We start from the raw sequence: 21,550 nt of genomic DNA on the forward strand, positions 1-21,550 counted from the left end.
CTCCAATGGGAATATCAACGTCGGGTACGCCCCAGAAAAAAAGGGGTTTAATATATTTCAAGGGATATGTAAGTTTTTTTAAAAAGCTGTGGGTGACAAAAATGAGCGTTTTGGGGATTGTTAAACCCTGGAATGTGCTTTTAAGTTGTCGCACTTTGATCAGGGAAGGAGAGACGATCGACTTTAACAGCATCTATAATTTCCTTTCTTTTTAAAAAGTGCATACCAGTTTGTGTAATTCGAATTGTAATGAAATGCTTAGAATTGCATTTACTTCTAACAAAATATTATTATAGCGGTTAGTGATATAACTAGGACTGATGAGATGACAAAGAACACGTTTCACGCAACAGTAGCAGTCGTAATATGTCGTACTTTGATCTGGCGGAGGAGAGAAGACCATGACATTAAGTCGGGTCTATATAGGTTTAAAATGTCCAATGTGAACAGAAAGCATTTGATGTATACGTAGATAAGGCATATTTTGGCGTCGACTTCCTCTTTCACTTCAAGACTGTTTTGACGCGCACTGGTAGTGTTGTGCGATGATTCTTAATAAGTGGTTATTCCCAATGAAATTATCGATCCAACCCCACGGAGACCCTTGCTGAATGCATTCAGATCACCAGATAAACACCTCATCCTCTTATTCCCAACGTACTTGTTAACTTAACGGCTTTTCTGTATTTGTATTCAAAGACAATACAATTGCGAATGAGCCCGAAGAGTACTGGTGTAACAAAAATGAGGATCCGTGTAGCAGAGAGTCCGCCCTGCATTTAGTTTTATGGTTAGGGTTAGCCTGACCTAAGTGGGTCAATATCTGGGACAAGGCTTACCTTCACATGTACAAAAGAATAGGAAGCGGACTCTCTATATCATATGGGGGGTCTCTATCACGTTACACAGGTTCCCAGACGGTATAGCACTTGTCCTATTCCCTCTATATCAAATATGGAATTGTTTAGCCCTACAAGATGAAACAATTTCAGCTGCCCCTTAGCCTTTTGAATATCAATGGCATCTTAAAGATATTGTCACCATTTGCCAAACCTCCTTATTTACTGCCTTGCTCAGTTCAGTGACTAAATAAATTAACTTTTACACATATGTCATCTTACGGGTTACGTCATACTTGTAATTTGGGAAATTTGAAAAAAAAATCGGTTTCTCAAAGGATGAGTGCCGATAAGAGGGTTAAAGTGCCCACCTTTGTACATGAAAAATAAATTTTGAATGAATGGGAAAAATACATGCCAAATTAAAGTTGGGGTCTTGGTGCCATCAGAAAAAAAGGAAAATATGGATAAGAAATAGAGTCTAAATACAGTATATATCATTTGATTTCTTATTTATTAGGATTAGGAAAGATTAAATGTAAAACGTGCTTCAGATATTCAAAGTTATATTAATTATCATAATAGCAGATGTACATTGTGGTGGTTCCTATGTTATATAGAGACCCATGCTGTAATAGACCTCTACACATAAGGGTGCCTTGACCCAAACCCCTTTAATGGGCATGGAAGTACATTTTGTACAACCAAATTGTCGCGTCTATGTTGCATAAAAAGTAAAATAAAAGGCTCTATCACACACACCCTAGTTTTGTTACTTATGGCCTAATCTTCCACACCAGCACTATTCACAATAGCTTTGTACAGTTTTTTTTTTTTTTCTTTTTCTTTTCATTTAAATGCTATGAATGGCTTCATTTGTCAATCAGATCAGTGGAAACCTATTGACTTGGTAAATAGTCCAAACAAGAGACCATCTGCATATTATAATTACCAGAAGTTAACCAGATAAAGTAAGCTAGCCAAAATACTGATGAGTACTGCTAGATGGCCAGTTTGAAATCAGTGTATGCAATGATGCACCTGATTTAATCAGAGCCAAAATAGTTTATCTAGCCACCAGAACACATTATGGATTCAGCGATCCCACAGCAAAACTAGACCCATCAGTGTCTGGTACTGTCAGTGTAAAGCAGGTTCCAAGACAGTTGGAAGTTGTGCACATATCACTTCAGTCCTGTGGTATATGGGGTTTGCTATGAGGCAGGGATACAATCGAAAATTATGTTGTGGAAAAGGCTGTTTGGTAGCCTCACCTTTACCAACATCAAGTGGTGACAGTATCAGTGAGGCAGAAAGTGTTTCTTACACTACATCTGATTAATTATCTATTGTTTCTTATACATTTTTATTCTCATATTTGTTTATTTTGTATAAAATAACTCTTGTATAGCATTCCATACAAGGTCTTTATCACATACATAATCATATATATAGTACTTTTTAGGTGGCTAAATTTCATTGTCATACAGATTATTGGCCATAATTGATATAATATGTACTATATTTTCATTTAGTTTTTACTTTTACCTTATCATTATTTTGGTTCAACTTATTCCTTGTTAATGGTTAATGGATGGAAACATTTCAAATAGCTGTTTAGAGTAGTTTTACACATGATTTTATGATTTTTTTTTTTTAGTTAGAATTTCACAGGAATCACTTACTAAGACAAAGCCACATTTTCACATTCATCCTCAACTGTGCTGGAGAATTTTTTTTTTTTTTTTTTTTTTTTTTGTCAATAGCTTTAAAACGATTAACTTAATTTATCAACCAATATTTTGGTCTGCTGGCTGGTAAATTAAGTTAATCTTTCTGTACCTATTGATAAATGAAACTACATATTTGTTTATCAAGTTTTAATGTTATCTAACATTGCGCACTCTGATGTATACCCTTATCAGGCATAATTCCACTGCCGATTTGCTTTGTTCACTTGTATAAATGTAATATCAAATGTGTGATGAATATTAAGTATATATAGTAAAAGCTGGGATGCTGATTTATGTTTTTTCATAATTCGTCCTTACATTATCATGAGTTACATGTGTTTATACATGTAGGGTGAGACAGTTGTCATACGTGTAGTGACATTTTAACTTTTTTTCTCCCAAACTACAACGTTACTAATACTGTACCTTAGGGCAGTGGGAAGATTGTGTTCGTATTTTGAATTTCATTATAACTGTTAAAAGTATATTTTGAAGTTATTTTCTAGCATTAAACAATTTCTGTAGAGCTTTGTCATGTGTGAGAAGTATCATATATATATATATATATATATATATATATATATATATATATATATATATATATATATATATATAATTCCACATTGTGTAAACTGTTTCCTAGATGTTTACGTGTTGTTGACCCGCAACAGAGCACAATTTTCCACCTGTCTTATGGCGGCTCTCACCTATTTATAAATATATTTCAAATAATCCTTGATTACATACAGGTGATAGCTACCTTCAGTGAATTCATGGTTGATGTACCGACCTCATTTTAGGCTCACATAATATTAAAGATAAGAGCAGGTAAACTAAATTTACAGAGGTCACTGATAAATGACTAGGGTCATGTATGTCAGTGTGTGCTATCTGTGTAGACTGATCGAGTTAACATGTTATCAGAGAAGAAATGGAGGTTAGATTTTGTATTTTAAGCATCGGCTAATCTGGCGATATTCAGTTCAATCGAGAAACAATTTTATGTAATTGTGAAACTAAGCTGTTAAAAAGTAAAAAAAGAAGTACGTATATGTACGGTTGCAAAACTCAATCAACAGAAGAGCGAGTCTGATGAACGGTGATTAAAACCGTGTTTAATAATCATTCGTCATTTTGCAGTAATCGATATCTCAATAGAGAGAAATAGAAAACACGACGTTCTTGTTGCCTGGCAATAGCTAGGTTAGTCCAGTGTGACGTCACCGACGTATTCAAAGGACCAAAACCAAGCATCTCGTTCATTTCTTAATGTCAGCAACTCCTATCTATAACCCAGATATGGTTCAGTGTTGGCATTTATTTATTTATTTATTTATTTATTTATTTCAAAATAAAAATGGTTTTGTTATAAATGCTAGTAGAAAATTTCTGACATGTACAGGGTTACTACTTAATACGGAATATTTTTTTTTTTTCATTTTAGTGCCGATAAAAATCTTTTTGGCTTGATTCATCAAAAAAGTATGTCACTGAGTGATAAAAATATCCAGTCTTCTTTTGTGAGATACTTTGGTCAATAATATCAAATCTGACATAAGATGTCATTCCAAAGAAAAGAACACCCCCAAAAAACCATATCAAAAGTTTGGTGTCAGTATTAATTCTAAGCTAAGATATTAAAGAAAATGATAGCCTCCGGACAGTGATATGTTACACAGTCATTACAGTAAATCATGAAAAGTCATCAATAGCTGGTATGACCTCCAGTAGCCGCTTGCAGCGCCCTCATCCTACATGGCATACCCAATGGCAAGTTTTTTTAGAGTTTGGATGGAGATATCATTCCACGCAGTGATATTTGCCTTTCGCAGTTAATCAATATTTACCGGTCGATGACCATAGCTTTTAATTCTCTGAGTTACTTCCCCCCACAGATTTTCAATTGGGTTCATACCTGGGGAGTTTGCAGGCCAGGGCAGTTGCTGAACCCATTGGTTTCGAAGAAAAACGGTGATTCTGCGACCTCGATGTGGGGTTGCGCAGTCGTCTTGATACACAAAGTTGTTCCTGAAGATGACTCTTACAAATCAAAACATTGTTTGCGGTAGAATGTCTCTGTAGGAACCCTGGCTGAGGTTACCCCCTAGAAAAAACCAACTGGTTCTGGGCACCTGCATGAAATGTTCCACAAACAGAGACGTTACCACCCCCGTTAACACCCCCTGCTTGCACCCAAGGCATAGCACGAAAATTCAGACAGTACATATCAGAATCGTCAATAGGAGTGCTAACGCATGAATTTTCGTGCTACCTAGGCAATACAAAATCATCGTTTTGTGCCTCTCGTACACGTCGGCGGACACGGATTCGACCGTCAACTCCATATCTCGTCTTATCACCGAAAACGACGTGTCCCCAGCCTATTGCAGACCTCGCTGTATATGACCTGCTGTTAACAGTGGTTTCCCAACGGGTCTTCGTGCAAAATAGCTGGCTTTCAGTAATCTCTTGCTCATGAGGGACCTTAAAACGGGCGTTTGAATTACATTCTGCCACTCTTTTCTGAGGACACTGGTTGTCTTTGTACGACCAGCACGGTGCACTCTAAGGATTAGGCAAAAAAAAAAAAATACATGCATTTTAACGTACCAGTACTGTATCCCAGTTTCATTTAATATCCGTTCATAATTTCATTGTATATGATAATATAATAATAATAATCTTCTTATATGGCGCCTTACGTTCTACCTCAAGGCGCCTTACAATAATGAATTATGTAACTAATATCATTAAAATGACTGCAATATTTAAATCTAAAACGCTCATTGGAAACCATTTAAAATGAACACTACTAAAACATTATTAAAATATGAAAAAACATCTAAGAGTTATAGACTAGTGAAACGACGACATCGCAGCGCATAAGGTCTTATAAATTATACAAGTTCGAATATACTGTGTACACTAAAATTAATATCAACCCTCTGTCAGTTATAAAGAGCCCATAAAGCGACCCCATTTCAATCTCACTTGGTATTAAAGATAAGAACGCACCAACTGCCTCTATTGAGGTCAGAGAACCTCACATGTAAATGTGCATGCACGTACAAAAGAGACATCAGCAATGCACTGACCATTTTCAAATTTTAAGACATAAAATAAATAAAGTAACGTTTGAACACAATAAATCCCACTTTCTTAAAAAAATACAAAATCTATAAATTAAATTATCGTATAAAATAAACAAATGAGGATATCATAAACCACGTGACAGTGTGCTTGTTGCACCACTTTGAACACAGAGAGGATCAAACAGCCAACTCTGATTACCATGGCGCCATTTTATCTAGCGATTTTCAACTGACAAGACACGCACAGGTACTGTACATATTTTCTAATTCAGCATACATTGTATCTTCAATAATTATTTGTTTGGAGGTTGTTGTAAAAGTATTATTAACGAGACGATGATATTTTAAAGAGGGTATTCAGCACGCCATGCATACATGAAGGTCTTTGATCTGAAGAAGCTGACCCTGTAAAGGTTCCTCCCGCCTCTGTCACGTCTCCCCACACGTCGTCCTTGCAGGGACACAGTGATTAAATCTCGGCTCAAATCAAACGGTCGAGGGACGATGGTAAACGCGGCCCCAGTTGATCTGTGGAGTACCTGATATTTTAATATTAGAAAGAAAATGATATATTTTTATAGCCCTGACCCTGCTGTAACAGCCTGCGTGGTAGGCAGCGATAACACACCAAGCATTCAAGAGGGTGGCGCCATATTTGATCCGTAACTCAATTCGCCAATCAACTCGGTTATGAACAGAACCCTTGTATGTCCTTTAAATATTCCTCTTTCAGTTAGCGTTGAATTATCGACATCTGCATGTTAGTATACTCTTCATACTTCTTCACTTTGTGTTCAGCAGTTATTGGTATATTGCTTTATTACTATAGTTATGATTTTTATTATATTAATCAATAAATGTGGGTCCACGTTTTGGTAGCAATTCTCTAGGAATTTCTCAATGACTGAAAAGTACCAGAATCATACTGAAGTATGTCAATGCTTCAGTCAGGACCTGCAAAAATTGTTTTTAAATATATAATGTTTTCCCACAGTAAATAGCAACCCTTGATAAAGATATAAACAGCTTCATATAGCTGATTAACCAACCTCTTTTTCAGCTCACTTTAAAGATAAGAACGCGCCAACTGACCTTACTGTAGTCACAGGCCCTCATAAACAAGAAATCCATCAACAATGCACTCAAACAACCGTGTAATATAGTTTCATTTCATTAAGATATAAAAATATTATTTACAGTTCATTCTATCATAAATAAAATGGTATCCGTATAAATAAATCACGGCACAATGCGCTAAACATGATACACATAAAAAGGTAGTGAGGATAAGACCGTTACTGGTCAACACTGTGCATCTCAAAACCCCTGTGACAAGAAACGTGCGTGTGTTTAACATTATTGTAGCGTTTTTCGCTTGGTTTAAATTCACAGGTACATGTAGAGTCTGTCTATCTAAAGACGCCAGTTGAATAACTGTGCCAGTTCTTGTTTGCGCGACATTGGTGTTTAACACAAGGAACATAAGTCAATATGCGTGGGCCGGTAAAATACGTTTATGTCGACTCATTTATTCATGTATCACCACTTTAAATGCGTGAAATCAATTTTCTAGCGTATGTACACTTTTCCCCGCTTTTATCAATAACTAAAACATTTTCTATGTTACGATTTATCTGCACCACGGTTATGTTATTATCCACGAACTGACTGTAAAGCTTTTTTTAAATTATTTTTTTTTATGTTGTTCTCGGACTATACAGTTTTTACGCACATTGGGAGAAGAATGTTCCATTCATTTGTGCCAAGATCTGCCATTACACGGTATTAGCAATAATTCAGCGGATGATCTTAAATTACGTTTAGGAGCAAATTAATTGATTGGTTTCAGTGCGTAAGAAGGGGATGATTGACATAAAATTGTGTGCATAAAAGTAAAAATTCTGAATTAGGGATGTGTGATCTAACAGGGAACCAGTGCAACTGTTTTAAAACCCGTGTTATATGATTTTACCTGGATGTGCATGTTAGAGGGTGCCCTGACCTATTCTGAATACACTGCATTTTTCCTTAAAATTCCATTTTACCAACAAGACGGCACTTATCGAAATTATTCTGGGATCTGTGTTCGCCTATCGTATCATGTGACTTCCAAAGAGGGCTAGCTTCTGTTATCTTCTCTTATGGGATTTTTTTTTTTTTCTTTTCAAAATATAAATGATTTTGTTTTTATATAATAAAATGTAAGTAGAATTTTTTGAAATATATATTTTTGACAATTCGTTAATTTAATTGTAAAAAACATTTAGGCACATTTAGTTATATATATATAGATCACACGACGTTCTTGTTGCCTGGCAATAACTAGGTTAATCCAGCGTGACGTCATTATCAAGAGGATCAAAACCAAGCCTCTTGTTCATTTCTTAATGTCAGTAATTCCTACGTATAACATTTATAAATAAAAAACACATGAAGCTTGGGGTGGGGCAATCTTTTTGACCAATGTTCTACAGGGATATTGTTTGGGACTCGGACTTTAATAAGCAAAAATGGTTCTAACCTATGGAATTCTAAAAGTTGCAGTACGCGACCCCCAGGGCCAGGTTTAAAAATTACATGAATTTTAACATACCAATACTCTATCCCAGTTTAATTTAACTTCCGTTCATAATAGCAATTCATTAAGAAATGTATATTTAATCTTTTTAAATCTGTCATTAACATAACAAATATACATGTAGTATATAGACTGCCAAGGGTCATCAGAGCATAATGTAACAGTAATTTCCACAGCTAATTTTTAAGTGAAAATAACAGTACCATGCGTGTTTCCTACAAACATTTTCATCTTCGGTTTTTCTGTTAATTATTTTGTTAGCAGCTAAATGGGACATATTTAACTAGGACTAGTGAAATGACTCCAACGCAGCATACAAGGTCTTACATATTTGAATATATAGAAAGGACAAATACTCTGTCTACACAAAGTTGATATCAACTCTCTGTCAGTTTTAAACAGCCCCCCCCCCAAAAAAAAAAAAAAAGAAAAAAAAAAGTGCCCTCATTTAAATCTCACTTGGCATTAAAGATAAGAGCGCATCAACCGACTTTACTGAGGTCAAATAATCTCACATACACATGCAAGAGTGACATCAACAACACACTGACCATTTCCAAAATTTAAGACAAAATAGGAGAAGTAACATTTGAACACAATGTACCCTACTTTCTTTAAAAAACATTTTAAAAATCTATAAAACTTGATTATCGTATAAAATAAACACATTTACGTATCATAAATCACGTGACAACTTGCTTGTTGCACCGCTTTGAACACAGAGAAGATAAGAAAGTCACTGATCAACACTGCGCCATTTTATCTAGCGAATTTCATGTGGCAGGAAACGCACAGGTACTTTATATATTTTCTAATTCAGCATACATTGTATTTGCTATAATAATGTGTTTGGGTTTTGTTTTTTTGTTTTTTCAACTGTTATTAAGGGACTGTGATATTTTGAAGTGTATATTCAGCATATCATGCATACCTGTAGGTCTTTGATCTGAAGAAGCTAATCCTGTAATGGCAATCTTCACAATTACCGGTTGTGCGAATCCAACACACCCCATCTTATTTGGTAGCCTAACATTCTTTGAGTTTGTTCAGAAACAAGGTAAATCGTCCGCGAATGAAATATTGCGAACACTTGTATATCAGAATGGATTCCCACCGTCCATGCGCACCGTCTCAGTGGGACAGAGCGAATAATTCTTGGCACGCTTTCAGATGGGCACGTCGTATTTAATACGAAGACAAGTTAGTTTGCAGATCAACTGGTTGTGAACGAGGCCCAAGTTGATATTTGGAGTATTTGATATGAGGATCAAATATATTAGAAAGAGAATGAAATATTTTTATAGCTCTGACCCTGCTGTAACAGCCTGCGTGGTAGGCAGCGATAACACACCAAGTTTTCAAGTGGGTGGCGCCATATTTGATCCGTAACTCAATTCGCCAATCAACTCGGTTATAAACAGAGGCCTTGTATGTCCTTTTAATATTCCTCTTTCAGTAAGCGTTGAATTATCGACATCTGCATGTTAGTATATTATTCATACTTCTCCACTTTGAGTTCAGCAGTTACTGTTGTATTGCTTTATTATTATATTTACTATTTTTTAATCATATAATTCAATAAATGTGGGTCGACATTTTGGTACCAATTCTCTAGGAAAGCATACTGGGTATGTCGATGCATCAGTCAGGATCTTCAACAATGATATTAAAGTATTTCATGTTTTCACACAGTACATAGCAACCATTGATAAAGATATAGACAACTACATACAGCTGATAAACCAACCTCATTTTAAGCTCACTTGACATTAAAGATTAGAACGCGCCAACTGACCTTACTGTAGTCACGGACACACATAAGTAAGAAAGCCATCAACAACGCACTCATTTTTTCACAGTTCGAAACGGATAGAAGACCTCTTCATATAGTTTTATTTCATTAAGATATAAAAAATAGTATTTAAATTTCATTCGGTCATGAACAAAAAAGGGTTGCATATCATAAATACGTACATGTGCTTAACATTATTGTAGCGGTTTTCCCTCCGTCTAAATTTAACAGGTAGCGTCGTCTGGCTATTTAAGGGGGGGGGGGGGACGCCCGTTGAAGAAACGTGCCAGTTGTTGTTTGTGCAGCCTGGCCACAATACAAGGAACATAAGTCAATATGTGCGAGACAGTAAAATACGTTTATGCCGACTGAGTTATACATGTATGCCCTCTTTAAGTGTTTGGAATCAAATCTAGCGTGGTATGATTGTATGGTACCATTTTATCTGCCCCACGGTCATGATTACAAATCTTTTTTTCATGTGGTTATCGGACAATACAGTTTTTACGCACATTGGGTGAATGTTCCATTCATTTGGGCAAAGAATTACAATCTGGCATTACACGGCATCAGCAATAACTAAGCGAATGCTTACGTTTCAGAGCAAAATGATTGCCTGGTTTCAGTACGTAAAAAGGTGCTAATTGATATACAATTGCATGCATAAAAGTAAAAATTCTGAATAAGGGATGCATGATCTAACAGGGAGCCAGTGTAACTCTCTTAAAGCTCTTGTTATATGATTTTACCTGGGTGTGCAGTTTAGAGGGTGCACTGACGTATTCTGAATACACTGCATTTTTCCTTTAAATTCCATTTTACCACCAAGGCAGTGCATATATCGAAATTATTCTGGAATCTGTGCTTGCAGTCGGATTACGTGGCTTCCAAATATGGCTATAATTTCTGTTATCTTACGAGATATTTCAGAGGTTTCTTAAAAAATTAAAGATAATAGAGACTAACTTTGAATGTCGGAACGGATTCATTAACCGTTGGTAAGTATGGGAAAATTATCGTTTTTTATATTAAATGTAAACAACACAAATTATTATGAAATCATGAGTGTAAATAAAGGTTCAATGAGGTGAAGGTGAGCATAAGGCATTTTATGTTAGATAAGAAATATAATGTTACTGTCGTCGACATCCTGTTTCACTTCAGGATTGGACACTGTTAACCTCCAGACTTCGTAATTAATTTTAATGGCGTCGCTTGCTTGTGCACTCGACTCGTTGCATGACCTTACGTGTAATTATTGCAAGTGGACGTGTGCAATTTGAGTAATAAAAATTGTACCGTGCCGCAACGTACATTAGTGCAGCATTGAATCTACCCTCTACCAGGGCGACAGAATGATTTTCAACAGATATTCACAGATATGTATCTAGATAAATAGACAGTCATTTTGGTCTGATGTCGCTTCAGCCAAAAATGTCCACAATAATAACTGTGGCCCTGGTAGAGGGTACATTGAATCCACATAAGGTAAGAAATTTGGGGAAAAAAAGACGTTCAGAAGTAATATCCAAGAGATCAGATTGAGGGAAAACGGTTGGGAGAGCTAAGAAGACTGATGCAAGTTAGGGAAAGCTTCCGAAGTTGGTGACTTCTCGTAAATCATGCAGTTAGCGAGCGTCACAAACCAAACCGATTTAACTGGTCATAATCTATCCGTAAAAAGTTAGCATTACATATATAAAAAATGTTTCATTACACAAGCTCTAGATAGACGTACATGTCGTGATGAACAAAAGTTCTATTTAGAAGCATGTAACCTGTTTCATTCCTGTAAAATCTGACAATAATTAGTTCTGCGAGTAAAACCTTTCACGCCTCAATAGTTTTAATCATGCTTTATTTCAACAATACCTTACACGGTGTATTTTATAGTATCAATAAAATTGCTATTTTCACTATTACATATTTATATCAATTTTTTAATGATTAGTGTACATACACACAATGGACAATAGAAATGTCACCCATACTGAACCAATACTTTGGGGGAGCTTAATGACTGTGGAATGATATGCACCTGGCATCATTTTATTAACATCAAATTCCACAAAAAGACCAACAATACAATATTCCATGGTACAGCGGTTTTATGCTCATTAATCACATTATAAGTAGACCAGGCATTACAACTTTGATTACTCTGATTCAATGTCTGTATATCAAGAAACTCAAAGGTAAATAGATAAGTTACAGTTGTTTTGGGTTTTAAGTTTGGGGAATGTTTAAAATGTTAAAACTATTAATAAAATACTTGGATTCCATATTTTCCTCATTTTCACAGGAGAAGGACCATGGCAACAGCACAGATATTTCCATTTGAAATACCACGGAATGAAAAAGAAAATTATTTCCGCATGCACCTGCTCTTAGAGCATGCAACGGACGTGCTTCGAGATGTTCTCAGGACTCAGCTAAAAGCAGCTTATCCGGGACTGTTTGATCCCAGTAAAACTGACAAACTTTTTGACGTACTTGACAATCTACAAGTCAAACATACCTTACTGCTATTGAAAAATAGAAAGGTAAGAAACTCGAGTCAAATGAAACTCCTGTACCCCTCTGGCACCCCTTCAACAACTGTGACAACACAGGACTTAGATATTACACTTGCAGTTGTTTTATTAAGAAACATCACCAATCTGAACCCTCATGCTAAATGGGAAAACCCACCAGCTTCCGACACCTCCATAGAGGCCAACATTGGGAGAGTGAAGACCTACCGCAATCAGCTCTCACATGGACAGCGTCTTGGCATCACTGACACAGCATTTCAGGCAGAGTTTAATGCTCTCAAGCAAGTCCTGCTGTCACTGTCCCCAATATATACCAGTGATGATTACGACAAGCTTCTTATTGTGCCCCTGGATGCTAAAGGTAATCGAGCTTTGTAAAACAGCGTTTGGCGAGTAACAATAAAATATAAGAGTCAAAGGTAATTGATTTATAATGGTCAACATCAGCGTATACACACGTAATAATATTGGTTTGCAATTTGAAAAATTGTATTTTACCTAATTTTCTTTTACCCCTTTTCTTAATATTATGCTTTAGTGAGCACATAGTGTTTATACACTGTAGTGCATTTTTGTTGGTCCGCCGTGAAGATATTTCTTAGAAAGAAATGTAAGCGTTTGTGATATTTTGAAGCTCTAGGTAGAACAACATAATTTAGTTTGCTTTACATGTTCGCCACCAAGTGCGTCATTTTTTTTTCGTTTGTCTGTCTGTCTGTTAGCAACATCATGCACATTGTGGACTGCTTTTGATGAACTTTTGACAAACTGTTGGCAGTGGACCAAGTAACTAAATTGCTTGTGAACTTTTTGTTTATTAATTGGTTAGTTTTAATTACAAATTGAGAGGTGAGCTGCATTGGCTATCTATGCTCCTTCGGTTCGTTTTTAGTTTTTATTGACATCTTTTTATTGTGTAATTTTCTATCAACTATAAATAGTTATGTGAATTGTAGCATGTTTGTTATGATTGTGTTTATGGCATTCATTTAATATTTCCACTTGCCCCATGCCAGCTCTTCTCTGTACATCTACCAAGAAAACTTCCTGACCTTAAAGGCCGCGAAGAATTGGTACAACTAATACAGCAGTATATTGCAGGTGAAACCCGAATTGTTCTTCTAACGGGGATGGGGGGCATTGGTAAGACATCGGTGGCTATCGAGGTCGGACATCGCGAGGAAAATGCACTGTACATTGATATGAGACAAATCACCGACCTTGAAACTATCAAGTTATCTCTAGCCCAGCACTACCACCCAACACGACCCCTGAAAGATTTATACAGTGATTATCAAAATATACTCATACAAACTTTGTCTAGTTTAACTTCAGACACTGTTATCATTTTTGATAACAACGATGAGGTTATTAAGTCAAAATGGCAGGACTTTCACAGCTTGCTTCAGAATATTTTAAATTCATCAAAGCATATTACTTTGTTGTGTACCAGCCGTGAATCATTCAGCCTCAGGTCGCATACCACGACTGTCATAGTCGTATCTCCCCTTGATAAGGCACCCTCCATTGATATCCTTTGGGAAGGAAAAACCGCCAGTCCCACTGTCAGTGAATCAATAGCCCTAGGTGAAATAGCAGAGAAGTGTGGGGGAAATCCACTCATACTGAAATTATCATCAGCTCAACTCAAGCAAAAAAACTGCACAAGAAGTATTGGATAGGATGAACAAAAATAGCATTGAAGGCTGGGGTAAGTACGCAGAAGCAGCAACATATTATAAGAAATCTCTTGAAATCCAGAAATAAATTTTTGGTAAAAAGACCCGGTGTGAGGGGAAGGGGATGGATGTCAGCCATAATATTGCAACGTGTGGTAATATCACATGTGAATGGAGTGCACTACGTTATTGGGTGAACAAAATTATTTTTATGTCGACAGGTTGCTGCAGGAATAAATACAACAACATCCAAGGCATTTACTGGGACAGGGGTGAGAAATTTCTTTTTTGGGTTTTTGGTTTTCCTTGATTGCACAGAGGGGAGTTCACTGCCGGTGTGACAGGAATAGAAGTCTAGGTTCCAAGTGATTTTTACTGGTTTTCTTTGCTCTGCCGGTGCGTTGTGTTAACTTGCCAACAGTGGTGTAATTTATTCACCCATGTGTGCTCATACATGTAAATTACAATGTATATATAAAACACTTGCATGTGTCAATCGACATGGTAATTTAGTGATTTGCAGGGCTACCACGACTGACAATTATGTACAGAGTTACTACTTAATTGGGAATATTATTTTTTACCAAGTAAATTTTCTACAAAATATTTATTTTTTCTCTTACTTTTTTTTAAAAATCCAAAACTGAGGTGTCACTCCATGTGTAGCCAAGTGTGTTACCTAATTACTGCACAACTCACGAAACAATTAATGCATTCAGTTGCATGTTCTGTGGTCAGAAATGTGAGGGGTGGTCTTTTTGGCAATTTCTGCCCTTGTATAAAAACGCATGGGTTTGGTGATGAGGCCAGATATGGACGGTAGATTCCGTGTCTGCCGAAGTGTACGAGAGGCATAAAACGATGATTGTGCACTGCCTAGGATGGAAGCGGGGGGTGGTAACGTCTCTGTTTGGGGAGCATATCATGTCGGTGCCCAGGACCAGTTGTTTTTTCTAGGAGGCAACCTTAACCAGGATTCTTACAGAGACATTCTACAGAAAACAATGCTTCGATTGGTAAGAGTCATCTTCAGGAACAAATTTGTATACCAAGACGACTGCGCAACCACATCGAGCTCGCAAAATCACTATTTTTCTTCAAAACCAATGGGTTCAGCAACTGCCCTGGCCTGCAAACTCTCCCGATTTGAATCCAATTGAAAAACTTTGGGCAAAAGTAACTCACAGATTTAATAGCTATGGTCATCGGTCGGTAAATAGTGATGAACTGCGACAGGCAAATATCACTGCGTGGAATTATATCCCCATCCAAACTCTAAAAAACGTGGCACAGGGTATGCCATGTAGGATGAGGGCGCTGCAAGCGGCTGCTGGAGGTCATACCCGTAATTACTGACTTTTCATGATTAACTGTAGTGAGTTCTTTGACTGTGTAACATATCACTTTCTTTAATATCTTAACTTAAAGTTAATATTGACATCAAGCTGATGACATGGTTTTCTGGGGGTGTTCCTTTCTTTTGAATGGCATCTTATGTCAGATGTGATATTATTGACCAAAATATCTCACAACAGAAGACTGGATGTTTTTATCACTCAGTGACATACTTTTTTTGATGAATCAAGCCAAAGAATATTTAATCAGCACTCAAAAATAACAATGATAAAAAATATTCCATATTAAGTAGTAACCCTGTATGTCAACAAAATTTGGAGCTCATGACTGAATTGATAAGCTACCTCAGATAGTCGTTGAGTCTACGATTGGATGCTAAACTCCAAGTTACATTATTTTACACGCCCCTTTTCAACCTGTATAATTACAGCAATATATTGCAATCTGTTTATCTGCAGAGAAATTAAGAGATGTTCTTTTAGATAAGTAATTAGTGTCATTTATGATATATATCCCTTGCAATCTGTTTATCTGCAGAGAAATTAAGAGATGTTCTTTTAGATAAGTAATTAGTGTCATTTATGATATATATCCCTGTGTAGTCAGCTCAGTATTATAAATAGAACTCAATTGATGTACTCTTGGCCTGCAGGCCTGAAATACAGTGAAATAAACAGATTGCAATATTAATTGTATAATTACAGCATATAGCTATTGATACTTCAATTAACTCATTTTGATACCCGTCCCTGTCGTCCTGTGTAAATGTGAATGAAAATTATGTTCGACAGCAATATATGTCCTACAGCTGGGATGTCCTGGTGGGACAGTAGATCTAAAGCCCCCGTCACACTGCGCTTGCAACCTTTTGGCAACCTCTTTGCAACCTTAGTCGCAAGGAGGCTGCCTTAGGTTTAAAAGTGGTCGCATAAGGCTGCTAACAGGTCGCCTGCGATCGTTGACATACGAAGGCCATTTTTGTGTACCGACAACCAGTGCGACTAACTATGAAAAGGCGCTCAGAGCTAATATTTCATTTCTGCACTGCCAGACCAGGTCCCTGCTTCAACCCCTTAGTGCTGATTGCCAAGCGGGGAGACCGCAGGTATCGTTTATAAAGGGCTGGTATGGCCCCGGACGGGCTTGAACCCGCGTCCTCCTGCTCCGGAGGCGGACACTCTAACCACGGTTGGTCGTAAAGCCTAGGTCCCAACTACGTTTTGGGCGCACGGTTTTTATGTACCTTGCATCCGGCTAAGACGTAGCTAGATCGCACGTAACGTCTGTTAATTATGTCGAAAAGTTACTACGTGCTGTTGCCTGTAGCAGTGTCATAAATTACCGGTATATTGAAACTGAGGGTCCAGTCCGTGTAACACAAAGTCCGCACTCCATATAGTTATAACATTAAGGTTTAGTCTGATCATAGTGGATCAAAATCTAGGAAAAAGCTCACCTGTTCAAATGAATGGGAAGCGGACTCTCTGATATGGGGGACTCTTTGTCACGTTACACCTGTTCTGTTTATTACCAGATTTTAGAGCAAAGTTTGACCGCTTATGTGCCAGTGGTGCAGTCCCAGTTTACAGACAGCGAGTAGCTATTGTTGGTCCCTACGGTGTGGGGAAGACTCATCTCGTCAAGCGCCTCCTTCAAGAGGAATATGACGAAGAAACAGACGCATATACACCTGGTGTGAAGATATACCGCCATAGGTGCATCGTCCATAAAGACGGCCGATCTTGTTGGGTCAGAGGGAAAGGTAATGAGACTTAGAAAACATATTTGACACTAGTGTATTTGGGAAGGAAAGAACAGAATGGAGCAAAATTAGGGGCGCTGTACTTTTCCATAAGCTCTAAAGTGGTTAAGATTTTCCCACCACATTGGGCTGGAAGACGAGGGGGGTACCATCAGTGCATATTCATGTATGGCTATCAACAACTTTGCTGAAAAAGTGCTCGTTCAAAAGCTTTGTGGGTTTCTTGTCAATATTCAGACACCTGCGATCGTGACAGTTTCATTTTCCAAGATTCTTCATATTTTTGTAAACCTTCGTCTTGTATATTTTTCAAACCAGGCTCTAGGCCCTATGGCCCCTATAAGTCACACAGCTCCATAACCTGATGCATCTTGGGTTAGAAAATATCATGTCAATATGAATGTTCTTTTCACAATCCTCAGATGACCCAGAAGATCACCTGGTGCAACACATGGTAATTGGAATACAGAAACCAGACGCATTCCGCCGGGTAGACCAAGTGGACGAAAAGCCACCAGTGGAATCCCGAAAGGTGGAGAAGGTTATTTATAGCAACACTCGGGAGTCAGAAACAGGTACATGTTCCTCACTTACGGTTTTTTAATAGAACAGAAACAATAAATTATATTTCTTTACTTTCCAAAAAAAAAAAAAAAAAATGCACACCTTTTTCACGACTGTGGTCCATCCATTTCGTAAGAGTCCACTTAATATCGTAATATCTGGGGAATGTATGAAACAGTATTCTTTGGTATAAGACAGTGCGGAATATGTTACGGCCAATGAAGTAGCAATTTCATTGTCACCACTCTTTCAGCAATCAATGGGAGCATTCACATCGAGATGAGTCAAGGTCTAATAAGGCCGCTACCTAAATATGGCGGACCTACATGTTAGGAAAACCACTTAATCCTGTAATGGTCTCCCCGCCTCTCACCCTCGGTTCCCCCACGCATCGTCCCTCGACAGGTTGAATTGAGCCGAGATTTAATTAGTGAGCCCCTTCAGGGACGACGCGCGGAGAGGCGTGTGAGAGATAGAGAGACCATTAACGAATTAAGCGGTTTCCCTTTCATGTAGGTCCGCCATATTAGGTAGCGATCTTACTAGACCTCGGTTCCTCTCGATGTGAATTCTCCCAATGTTACCTAACTTAAATATACCGTAAACCACGTTCATAAGACCCTTCCAAATTAATCGTATTTATAGCAGAGACAGCCAGTTTCAAGAATTTCCATCCGGACCTTGTGCAAAAAATAGAGTCAGGTGCTCGTGGAGAACCTGTGGATCCTGAGAAACAGATTACAATTTGGGATTTTGGTGGTCAAGATGTTTACTACACCACTCACCAGACTTTCCTCTCAGAGCAGAACATCTACTTGTTGGTGTTCAGGCTTGACGTAGACCTCGATACCAAAATACCGGTATACAGAGGAGAGAAGACCGTGAAAGGTATGATGAAGATTACATTTAGATGCCTTTTTTTAGGTAACTGTGAAAGACCATGTTAGATGTTTTATCTGTAAGCACTAATGCAAGTGCAACTATCCTTTAATTTGAATTGGAAACGCCGACCGTTCCTCTGTTTGCGCCTTCTGTTAATAATCAACAGAACTGGCCGTGTTATTTTTGTTGGGGAAATTGTGATAAACAGTCTTCTTTACCTTAATGTTTCTTTTACATTTTTCAGAGTTCATAGTGTATTGGTTGAACTCTATCCATATGCACACAGTTAGAAAATCAAAAGAAAACAAGAGCGTCATCCCACACGTTTTGATTATTGGAACTCATAAGGACAAATTGGCTTCAGAGGTAATAAATCTGTTTTTTATTCAATTGTTCGATTCGTTTTATACCATACATCCCATCCGTACCACTGCACTCTTCATATTACGAGACATTGCGAGTCATTTAGACTTTTGGAGTGTACACCTTGTATTTGCCCTAAGTATCAGAGCTTGTTCACTATTCATACATATTCATGGGGTACAGTGGTCGGAATAATTTTGTTTCCGTTGTACACCGGTGTAACAACGTTCGAAATATTTTAATCCCTATCTTGTGAATAGAAGGGGGCGGACAAACAATGGAGGGCCGTATAAATCCCTTCAAAATTCGAACGCACAAACACAATAGCTTAGGTGGAATAACACAATACTTAATACGAGTGAACCCCATGACGCCGGTTTCTGTGGCCCAGCGCGAGCGTGACAATCCGCTGTAACTAGGTGTAATTAACAGCAGGATACATCAGCCAGAAGGTCCCTATTGTTTGATGCAGCGATAGGATTATAGCTTGAAGAGGCTAAACCCATGCTAAGGCGTGCCACGCGAAGCGAACTGTCCTTTTGTTCACTAGTTTGGCACGCGCAGCTGGTTTTTAGTGTTGCTAACAAACTGCTAGTTAAATTTGTTATCAGTTATTTCATCCTATATAAAATTTCCGCAGTCAAAAATTGAACTAATTATTGTTTGTTTGGTTGAAATGCATGAGCGTCAGCATCAATCTGTCTCAAAAAATTCCTATTGCATTAATTTATAAATGTATAATTTATTTATGTACTTACGTTTTAATTTGAAATATCTGCATTCAAGCTTTCAAGTATTTATAAAACATGAATGATAATGAAAGAGGAATAAGGAAATAACATATTACTTATATTATGCTTTTATTATAATATTGAAATTAAATGAGGTGCATTGACATAGGCGCAATGACAATCCAACTACAACGTGCAACAGGGGGAAGTCTGGCTGTATGATCATACAATATACGAAAGTACGGTCAATTAAAAGTGAAAATCATCAGTTAAAGAGGAGGGGGTCTTACTATAGCTCGCTATCTATTGTTAAACCCGACTGTTATTATCTCTCGAACAAGCTTAAAGCATGCCTATACAATTACTGTGTCTCCGGCTGCCGTTCAGAAACACCATGTCGAACATATTTTGCTATGTAGTGAGAAACATGGTACACTAGCGACTTGTTTTAGATCACTCAAGAAAGGATGCATACGTGCGACACCAGAGGAAAAACAATCAGGTATGCATCTGATCCATAAATAGTAATTGCACAGTACATGTACATGTTACTAGACCTTTGTCCTAACTCAGTAGTTAGGAATAGGATGTTTGGATAAAAAGCTTCTATTCAACTCGCTTAGACCTAGGGCGTGATGCTATCATCCGATGAAACACGTAACTGAACCCTCTACCTGAACCTGAAGTCCCTTTATCTGAAACAAAAACTGTCCCTTGAACATGTCCATTTTTAATCGTCAAATGATTTGTGATTTCATTGAACGTCTTTGATCGAAAGCTTTCAAGTGACAATAACCGAACCGTGTGTTGATTATTTATTAAAGCGTAATTAAGTTTATTCAACATGATCTATTTTGTAAACGATATTTGCCAAGATTGAGCTTGGATTGATCACCGTCACTATTTAGCTACTCGCCTATAATGCGTGCTGAACGACAGACAACTTACAAATATTACCTGTGTAACTGTGCAAATGGACGCATTTAGTTAAATATAACGAAGCCGGTATTTAATCCATCGAACATATTTATATTTGTTCTTTTAAAACCAGTGTAAGGTTAACGCCAAATCAAAGCAAGCCTTGCAGACTGGTTTTGTTTAAACTGTCGTGCATCAAGTAAAGCTAAGTAAAGCCTGTTTCTACTTCGCAGTGTTCATCCCAGCCATAAAACTGCATGAAGGATAACAAGACTCCGTAGACCTGTGCTTCAGGTTTCCAGTAGTCCCGTGTAACACAATAATATCGAAGGCCTGAGAGTAATACATATATGAAGCCGTGTATTAAAGATTTAACAAATCAGAAATTCAAGAATTTAAACATGCTAGGTACATGCACATCACTTAATAAGTCATTTCACAAAAATCGCATCTAATTGTTTAGATTAACCTTTACTTTTATCGATCTCATCCCATTGTCTCAACTACCTAAAAGAAATATAGAGAACATGAGGAAAAGTAACACGTTTACATGCAGGCGAAGGAGTTATACTTCAATATTAATCGCGAACAATATCAACAGCGACTAAAGACCGTTGCCTGTCTTTCACACTTTTACACAAACACACGAAGGTTTGATAAAGGGAGTCGCGGCGCGATATCTATCTCTTTCATTCGAACAAGCAAGGGGCTGACCCGAAGTAAGCTT

At 37.4% G+C, this 21,550-nt stretch overlaps 1 protein-coding gene across 1 annotated transcript; it reads left to right on the plus strand.

Annotated features, from left to right (window-relative positions):
* The first annotated feature begins 8,977 nt into the window (after positions 1–8,977).
* LOC106175059 (uncharacterized) lies at positions 8,978–21,138 on the plus strand. Its single transcript, XM_087010576.1, has 7 exons — positions 8,978–9,037; positions 12,337–12,929; positions 17,138–17,365; positions 17,788–17,940; positions 18,575–18,817; positions 19,056–19,177; positions 21,118–21,138. Exons 1-7 carry the CDS (start codon positions 9,018–9,020, stop codon positions 21,136–21,138), a joined length of 1,380 nt encoding a protein of 459 aa, XP_086866702.1. The 5' UTR covers positions 8,978–9,017.
* Positions 21,139–21,550: the final 412 nt, after the last annotated feature.

Source organism: Lingula anatina, chromosome 4, assembly GCF_051362555.1.
Source record: "Lingula anatina isolate TDL-2025a chromosome 4, LinAna3.0, whole genome shotgun sequence".
NCBI classification, from domain to species: Eukaryota; Metazoa; Brachiopoda; class Lingulata; order Lingulida; family Lingulidae; genus Lingula; species Lingula anatina.